Source organism: Mustela nigripes, chromosome 7 (genome assembly GCF_022355385.1).
Source record: "Mustela nigripes isolate SB6536 chromosome 7, MUSNIG.SB6536, whole genome shotgun sequence".
NCBI classification, from domain to species: Eukaryota; Metazoa; Chordata; class Mammalia; order Carnivora; family Mustelidae; genus Mustela; species Mustela nigripes.
In genome coordinates this window covers 38325924-38335854 of record NC_081563.1, presented here as the reverse complement: position 1 = coordinate 38335854, position 9931 = coordinate 38325924, and the positions used below count along the sequence as shown (strand labels likewise).

Sequence of the window (9931 nt, the reverse complement as noted above, 5' to 3'; positions counted from 1 at the left end):
ATTTTTGCCATTCTAACTGGTGTAAGGTGATATCTCAATGTAGTTTTAATTTGAATCTCCCTGATGGCTAGTGATGATGAACATTTTTTCATGTGTCTGATAGCCATTTGTATGTCTTTATTGGAGAAGTGTCTGTCCATATCTTCTGCCCATTTTTTGATATGATTGTCTTATAACTTTGTTCTTAAATGCTGCCTTTACTTTTATTTGCCCATTAAACTTCCAAAAAAATTTTAAAATCAATTTGTTCCTAATAGATTAAGAAAATTTAAAAAATGAATGACCAAATTATATCTCCATCAAAGACAGTATTTTGTCTTTCTCTTTGCTTTCTATGATACTGAAAACCTATGGAATTGTATAGGACTTTAGGAACCAAGGAACCAAGGAACTAAATCAGGTCTCCTTCCTTATAGATGTCATAGAATGGTCGATTCATATCCCTGATCAGGGCTCTGGAGAGGTTGTTTTACTTACGTGTTGACATTAAAAATCAGCAGTGATGTGGCACCTGGGTGGTCAGTCAGTTCAGCGTCAGACTCTTGATTTCAGCTCAGGTCACGATCTGAGGGACGTGACATCAAGCTCTGCATTTGGCTCTGGGCAGAGTGCGGAGACTGCTTAAGATTCTCTCTCCCCCTCTCCCTCTGCCCTTCTCCCTAGTCCCCTATTAAGAATTTTTAATTTTATCATTATTCTGAATTAATAATTCTATTAGTGCACTTGTCAAACTTAAACAAAAAAAAAAATAGCCAGTTATTTTATTAGCAAAAGAAGCTTACTTGAGAAAAGGAGAAGAATTGCAATTTGGGTCAAAGCAAATTATGGCAAACCACTGCTAGTCTGAAGAGGCAAAAAAAAAGGTCGGCATTTATCATGCATTAGGAGTAGATTGGGGAGAATTGTTTTGAACAAATGCTTGCTGGAGAAGGACAGTTTGAGGTTGTGGTGGTTTCTCTTTGGCTGCAAGCAATGGTTGTTGCTTGCAGGGTGAGATCATCCTTCTTTTTCTTAAAAGCAGGAAGTGAATTCCTACCTGAAAAATGTCCTCCCTTGTCGAGAGAATTCTTACATTTCTTCTTTCTGTTGGTTACACAGACTCTAACCATGGAATGGTATGTGTAAGAGAACTTCCCAGCTTAGATGAGATTTCCTTTACTCTTTTTTATCCAACAAAGTCAATATTGTTTGTCAAAGAGAATAATGGGAGGGTAGGTGCATCTGGGACTACCATTGGTAGCAGCCTCCTGTTAACAAACACATAATGGCTGTGTTCTTCTCAATGACAGCAGGGCATTACAGTTCTCATTGCTCTGTCCTTCTTGCCATGTCACCTCTTTACAGAGTCACGTGGAAAACCTGAATATAGAGTATCTTCTTTGTCATGATTAGGTGATACCATATTTCTTCTTCCCTTTTTTTTTTGTTTGAAGCTATTCTTTTTTTTTTAATTTTTTATTTATTTTCAGCATAGCAGTATTCATTATTTTTGCACCACACCCAGTGCTCCATGCAATCCGTGCCCTCTATAATACCCACCACCTGGTACCCCAACCTCCCTCCTCCCACCCCTTCAAAACCCTCAGATTGTTTTTCAGAGTCCGTAGTCTCTCATCGTTCACCTGTCCTTCCAATTTCCCCCAACTCCCTTTTCCTCTCTAACTCCCCATGTCCTCCACGTTATTTGTTATGCTCCATAAATAAGTGAAACCATATGATAATTGACTCTCTCTGCTTGACTTATTTCACTCAGCATAATCTCTTCCAGTCCCGTCCATGTTGCTACAAAAGTTGGGTATTTGTCCTTTCTGATGGAGGCATAATACTCCATAGTGTAGATGGACCACATTTTCCTTATCTTACCTTACACAGTTCTCATGCTATCTTGTTAAAATGGAGAGCCTTGTGAGTAGGTATGAGGTAGAGACAGCTATTTCACATTTGCCACAAGCTTTCAGGGTTGTCAATGATGCTCTGGCTTATAGAGAATTTTAAGCAATAAGATATTTTTATATTAAGAAAAAATGCTTCATCCACATTTATTTTTTTTTATCACAAAAATTCTCCATTGTCTAGTTATTTCTATATACATGACACAATTTCCTCATTCTTCTGTTCCCTCAGTCACTTAACAAAATCTTGTTAAGACCTAATGATGATAGCTAGAAGTATATTCAAACATGATCTGGGGTATTCCCCTAACTGGCCAACTTTTGAGAGATGTAAAAACAGTGGCCATCCCGGGCTGTCTTCTGTCAGCTCCCCGTCACCACCATCACTTCTGGAAGCACATTTCCCAGAGCCCCCTTTCCTCTATGGTTCCCTACGGAGTTGCTCATGAGGCACCTTACCCTAGATCTGGAGGTCAGAAGAGGAAGATTCAATGCCTCCCATCAGCACCTACAGGCAGGTAAGAGATAAGTGAGGGACCAGAGAATCACCTGGGGAGGATCTGCGGTGGCTAGAGCATCAGCACCTCCATCCCTGGCCCTCCTAGACAGGCCTGAGGACCATGTGGTTAGGAAGCCTGTATCTCCAATGGTATAAATTCTCTGACTTATAGGGACTCACTGAGGAATCAATGTTTCTAGTGTTTTTTTCCCTTTTTATATCCCCAGGCCTTTGAAAGAGTGACATTTAGACATAACTTCCCTATAGGAAGCAATTCCTGCTTGGAAACCTAGAGTGGCTCTCTTCTTCTATATACACCCTGGCAAATGCCATCACCCAGACTCCTCAGGTGTAATGATCTGAGGGAAAGGGAGTCAGTCAGGGGGCTGAGGAGCCTCCTTGCCCTTCTCCCAAAGCCCCCGTGACCTCCAAATTGGGGCTACCTCTGAGAAACTGTCTGAGCAGGTGCAGGCATCAGAGGAGCAGCGGGACAGCCCAGCCTCTCCCATATGCTTCCCTGGTGGTGGTGGTTTATGCTCTCATCTGTAACACTGTGGGTGGGTAGCTGTTAGACTGCAGGCAGTAGTAGGTCCCAGCATCTTCAGGCTCCAGGCTGCTGCTGATGAGAGTGATGTCTGTTCCAGACTCACTGCCACTGAACCGCGACGTGACCCCAGTTTCCAACTTGGATGTTTCACAGATCAAGAGTTTAGGAGCTCTCCCTGGCTTCTGCTGATACCAGGCTAACCACTTGTTAATGTTCTGACTGGCCCTGCAGGTGATGCTGACTCTTTCTTTTGGAACCATGGATAGGATGGCAGAAGACTGGGTCAGCACATTCTCTCCAGGGAAGGCTGAAACCACACAGGAAACATTTGCTGAATCTTAGGATATGTACTTGGAAGTCACCAGTATCTAGTTAGGTAGGACAGAGAATACTACTTATTTTTATATTTTTTATGTTTTATTTTTTATAAACATATAATATATTTTCATCACCAGGGGTACAGGTCTGTGAATCGCCAGGTTTATACACTTCACAGCACTCACCTTAGCACATACCCTCCCCAATGTCCATAACCCCACCCCCTCTCCCAACCCCCTACCCCCAGCAACCCTCAGTTTGTGTTGTGAGTTTAAGAGTCACTTAAGGTTTGTCTCCCTCCCAATCCCATCTTGTTTCATTTATTCTTCTCCTACCCCCTTAACCCCCTATGTTGCATCTCCACTTCCTCATATCAGGGAGATCATATGATAGTTGTCTTTCTTCGATTGACTTATTTCGCTAAGCGTGATACCCTCTAGTTCCATCCACGTCATCGCAAATGGCAAGATTTAATTTCTTTTGATGGCTGCATAATATTCCATTGTGTATATATACCACATCTTCTTTATCCATTCATCTGTTGATGAACATCTAGGTTCTTTCCATAGAGAATACTACTTATTTTTAAAATAAGCCAAATTCATCTGTAGAAATATTCCCAATGAAGAAAGAAAATCAGGCAGGAAAATCATACCCCCACTTTGACCTGCTTTGTCCAAATATTCTCACCTGGATCCCAGAGGAGCAGAAGGCAAAGAACTGTGATGGACTCACCATCTTGCTGCTTTTAATGGGTCCAGTGTGTTCCTGCCACACACCCAGAGACTCTGGTATAAGACTCTGAGAGGCAGAAACACTTCAGACCTAAGAGGAAGAAGATATGCAAATTATGGGGCATTCCTATTGCTTAAGTACTCAAAAATTAAGTTTGTCAAAAGAATTCCTCCAAGGGAACCCATTCTTTGCTGGGTGTGTTAATTTTCCCTCTTCTGGCCTTGTGGAGGTTTAGAAAGCACTTACCCCATGCTGTGCCAACTACAAAGTCTACCAGCAGGGGGCATGGCATATGATGTAAAGCAGTGAGTGATCTGGTGGACTTCGCTTTCACTTGCAGTGAAGAGCAGGTCACATCCTCGGTCTTGGCCCAGGGTGATGTTGACTCCCTGCTCTCTGCTACAGTGGCTGTATAAACACCCCCTAGAGCATCCTGCCAGGCCATACTCTGTCAATTACATCCTGTTAATTGCATGCCATCAGTGAGAAATATTGAGGACTTCGCTAACTTGCAAAAATACATGTACTCCAACAGTGGGATGCAATCCCTACAAAAATTCATGCGGCCCCCCACCCTGGTGGCTATGTAGGGGGTCCAGATATCTGAGGAATGTGGGCACATTCTCTCTGAGATAAAGGACAAGTGCTCTCATGGTGTACCTCCAACCACTAAGGTTGAAGCACAGTATCTTGTTGAGTGTCAAGTGTTGAGTGTTGAGACAACACATTCCACACTTGGATAAGTTACACTATTCCGTTTATCAGCGAATTTTGAAGTCACTAGTGTAGAGTGGATGCAGAGTCAGGAGGGACTCTGTATCAGGCTTAGGTCTCAATGCAAGTGGCCCTATCATGTGGTCCCTATGACCTCTCCTATCATTTGGTGGTACATGCATCTGTGTCCAGGAAGGACGTTGTGGACACTCTGGCAAGCCCAGATGAAGACTCATAGCACAGACTTTCTGGTTCTTCGGCAACACTTGGCCCTTCTCACGAACAACCTATTCACTGTTTAACAAGTAGTTCCCAGCATAGCACAGGCCCCGGTAGACCTGTCCACTGAACATCAATTAACTGTGTGACAGAGCTGTTTGTCCTAAACCAGAAATGTCAGACACACCAGATTGGGTGGCACCTAGCAGCAGACAATCTCAGAAAGGAGATGTATTTTCTTTAGTATTGGAACCAAACAGATTCAACGGGCACACGATTTATGGGACAAGAGTTTCAGATCACAATACTCACCACTCTTGCCCAAACACCCCTGCATGAGCTCCTATTTTCAGCCTTGTGAGGCTTTATACTTAATCCATTTTCTTATTTCTGCATCTTTGCTGCCCCAGCCATGAAGGGACCTCTTCTCCCAAAATTAACTAATTCCCAGAGGCAGTAGAAGACTTGCCAAAGGGCATACGTTTGATATGCAAGCCAGACAATCCTGAGTCCAAATCTTACTCTTTTCTTTCAATGAGACCAGCAATCAGTGACATTTCCCTCTACCCAAATCCCCCTGGGTACCAGAGGACAAGGGGCACACCTATAGTCTGCAGCCTGATGAAATTTTCAAATTCCCCAATCTTATGTGTGAGTAGCTTGTTGACTTTGCTTTTCCATTAATTCTCATGAAATACACAGTAAAAAATACAGGCCAGCATTACTTCTCTCTCCCTGTGCGTCTCACCTCGGTACTGCCTGTGTCGCCATGGGGCATGCTGTGTGTTCTGTTCCCAGGGAACTATGCATGTAATAAAAACTTCTTACTGCATTGTAATAGCTCTCCTGTCCTTGTTTTTTTTACCACAGCTCATTAAAGACACAGGGCCTCCCAACCAGCAAATAGCAGAGAAAGGACTCCAAGGATCAGCCCTGGTTCGATCATATGTTGATGTAAGTTGAACTGAACAGATCCCATACCATTCTGTAATGAAATAAGGTATTTTTAGTAGATGCTCAAAGAGCACAAGTGGTCATTGACTTACTGTGGCTGGGGAAGTGGCCTGAAGAAAGGACATGGATGCCCTACGGCGTGACTGGCTAAGAAAGGTCTGGAAGGAAGAGAGTGGAAGGTAAAGGAGGAAAGATCAGAGGCAAGAAATTACCCACTCCATATCTTCTTTCTCCATATCCTTTATAACCTTTGGTATTTCTTGGTTTTGTTTTGTTTTGTTTTTTTGATAAATAGATACTGAATTTTATCAGATACTTTTTCTGCATCTGTTGAGACAATCCTATGATTTTTACCCTTAAGTTTGTTAATGTGACATTCATGCTGATTGATTTATGCATATTGAAGGATCCTTGCATCTCTGGAATAAATCCTAATTGATCATGGTGTATGATCCTTTTAAAGTATTATTGAATTTTGTTTGCTAATATTTGGTGGAGGATTTTTGCATCTATGTTCATCAGGTATATGGCCCTTCTGTTCTAGATGCCAAGAGCTACAGCCTTGTCTCCCATCCACTCCTGCCCCAGGCAGGGCTGGCCCCCCAGAATGGGATGTGGGAGGGGAGGCAGATGCACATAGCTCGGGCTACTTGAAAATATAGAAACATGACATGCGGCTTATTCCAAACTGCACGTGGGTAAACAAATGTTTAATTTCAAACCCTGTTATTTGCTCTATAAATATGGCCCTTGTGGGGATTCCATTGGAAGTGTCCCCTGTGGGGAGAACACTCTGTCCAGGCCTCTCAGTTGAGACTCCAGCCTGGCTGTCTCCACGGGGCTTCCACAGCTGGTGATGTGGGGTGTTGTAAGTACCCAATATGAGGTACAGTGGCCTTTTTCTCATTTATTGCCTACTATTCCCTTCCTGTATGTGCATATTCCTTTCCTCTTCTGTTTCTGTTAGATTTTGTGTAATAATAATAAAGTTTTCTTTCCTTCTTGAAGTCGAAACAGGGCTGTGGTCAATCTTTTGCAGCATGGAAGATAAGGAATACTAATGTAATGTTCATCTCATTAAAAAATACCTTGGCAGCAACATCTAAATGGGCATTGACCACCCCACTAGGTGCCCTTATCTACTTCCATTGACACATAAAATTAACCATCATCCAGAGCAAATTCAGGAACAGAGTAATGGGAGAATCAATGCTTTGTGAGGGTGAGGTTTGGATTCCCAGGCAGGGTCTACTTGATACAGGCTCTGTCTGGATTTAGGAAATGGCTTATGTCACAAAGTGGTGCAGCGTCGATGAGGACCCATGGAACAGCCAGGGTGTCACCTGACAGAGGAAGCCTCAGGCATCTGCCCCACTCAGGTGCAAGATCGTGGAAGTGTTTTGCTTGGACTTGTAGTATGCCTGAAGCCTCCACAGCCTCTGCCCTCCTCACCAGGCCTGCATGATCATTGTATTAAGGGAATCCCACTCCTGCCCCCTTCCCTCTGCTTAAGAAGGAACAGCAGGATGAGGAACAGGTGCATGGAAGTTTATATGGTGCCCAAGCAATACTGCACTGACTTCTCAAACCCCTGGAAAGAACTGAATTTTCCTGAGGGCACTTAGATTTCATTCATTGGTTAATTCAACACAAAACAGAAATATTGAACAGAAAAGATAGAAAAACTGAATATCAGGATTCAGACTTCCTCTAGGTCCAATAAGGGTCCAACATGTCTCCCTGTGTGAGGAAATTCTGGGCCTGACTTCCATCTCTTCCATCTCTCTGGCCCTTGCACAACTTCAGGACCTGAGCTCAAGTTTTTACCTCATTCTTACCCATCTGCAGGAGGAAAATGGATTCAGAGCTTGATGTTCTCCAGTCAGAGGGTTTATAAAAAGCTAGGCCTAAGGTTCTCCACTTTCTTTCTGTGCCTTCCAATTCTTTTGCCCCTTCCTGCCTCCCATTATTTGTTTCCCAGCATGTTTGGTTATTTTGCCAGGGTTATTGATATGAAGAGCCAAGTTCATCATTTCTGGAAACTGAACCCATTTAAAGACATTTTTAAATTGAAAATGGAAACTCTTCATTCGATCTTGTAGCAGTTTGTCCTTTTAGAACTTCTAAGGTTTCTCAGAGCTTCTATGTTGAATTTTGTATGTTCCTGTCATACAACTCTATTTTTGGCTCCTTACATTTCCACTGGGCACTTTCACAACCCACTGCTTATGAGATTTGCTTCTGTTCCCCCTGACTGCTTTGCATAAGCCCCTCCATGCCCAGACCAGTGACTCAGGCTGTATAAAAGGGGTGTTTGCTATGTGAACTCAGCTGCGTCGGGCAGTCAGGGGCAGCAAGATGGTATCACAGCGGCAGGTCCTCCTATCCTTGTTGCTGTGGGTCTCAGGTGAGAAGCTGAAAAGTGCCATAATGCTTCTGGAGTAGTGTCATTTTAAACAACTTTTTAAGATACATAATGAGAAACACTGGTTATTTCCAGACTAGACCCAATGATGTACTGCCATGTGGTACCATTAGGAAGCACGCTTTCAATGACATATTTCAGTGTGACTGGGATAAAGTGTGTCTGTATCACCATTTTTTTGATTGCAGGTGCCCATGGGGACATCACGGTGACTCAGTCTCCAGGCTCGCTGGCTGTGTCTCCAGGTCAGCGGGTCACAATGAACTGCAGAGCCAGTCAGAGTGTTAATAAATATGTAGCCTGGTACCAGCAGAAACCTGGGCAGGCTCCCAGGCTCCTCATCTATGATGCATCCAGCAGGGCCACGGGCATCCCAGACCGGTTCAGTGGCAGTGGGTCTGGGACAGACTTCACCCTCACCATCAGCAACCTCCAGGCTGAAGATGTGGGAAACTATTACTGCCAGAAGGGTAATAGCTTTCCACCCACAGTGCTTCAGCCTCGAACACAAACCTGCTCCCCCGGGCCGAGGGTCAGGGAGGGTTTGCTGCACCAGCTGCTTCCTCCCCACTCAGCCCTATGTGCCGGAGAAGTCACTTCTGACATACTCCTTGCAGGGGTTGTAAGGTACAGCAGAAAATGAAGAGACCTGACTTTTCTGCACCCCCAACCTTTTTAAAAAAGATTTTATTTATTCATTTGCCAGAAAGAGGAAGAGCACAAGTTGGGGGAACAGGAGGCAGAGGGAGAAGCAGGGTCCCTTCTGAGCAGGGAGCAGGATGCAGGACTCTTTCCCAGGTTGCTGGAAATATGACCTGAGCTGAAGGCAGCCACTTAACCCACTGAGCCACCCATGCATCCCACCTACATCCCTTTTTGTGGGAGGTTAATGAAGACAAATGCTGTGAAGATGTCTTAGGGATGCTGTTGGGAGTTGGGAGTTGCTGTTTTCTGCCTCAGGAAGCTGCACGTTTCCCAGGGTCCCATGGCAAGAGTGAGCCAGGAAAGTCTGTCTTTAGCCTCTGACAGTGGGCTGTGAACTTTCCACCTGGCAGATCAGTTCTCCCTTCCTGCTCCTCTTGGACTCTGGGACATTTCTTTTTTATTCTCTCATTCTCTTTTCTTCACCCTCCATCACCCTCCCACTCTGAACCTCCAGGATGAAACCTTTGAGCTCTCCTATTCAGACACTCCCACTTGGAAGATAGTGTCCCTCTTGCTTTTTCCTTCCATGGGCCCTGTTTCCCAGCCTTCCTGGGCAGTGTCCTGAACATTCATTTCTGCTCCAGCTCCTTTCCTACCTGCCTTCTTTCTCTTCTCCATTTTTCCCAGGCGTACTCATTCTCTCACAAAGGCAATTGTCTCTCTCTCTCTCTTTTTTTTTAATCTATCTATTTATTGCTGGAGGGTAGTGGCCCAGGGAGATGGTGAGAATCTCAGGCAGAAACTCTGTTGAGTGGGGACTAGACATCCACTCTGTCTCACATGCCTGAGATCATGACCTGAGCCAAAACCAAGAGTCGGACGCTCAAAAGACTGAGCCACCCAGGTGCTCTGATTCCCTCACTCTTCAACCCTGTCATTTTAGGAACATGGGATACTGTGCCTCAGCACCTTTTTTCACCAGT

At 44.2% G+C, this 9931-nt stretch overlaps 1 gene segment (V, D, J or C); it reads left to right on the top strand.

The window, feature by feature from the left end:
- The window catches only part of LOC132022326 (immunoglobulin kappa variable 3-11-like), a 32582-nt gene extending 23009 nt beyond the window's left edge, over positions 1–9573 (top strand). Inside the window, 2 exon segments of the V gene segment in view lie at positions 8492–8835; positions 9463–9573. Of these exon segments, the coding sequence occupies positions 8492–8835; positions 9463–9573 (455 nt within the window).
- Positions 9574–9931: the final 358 nt, after the last annotated feature.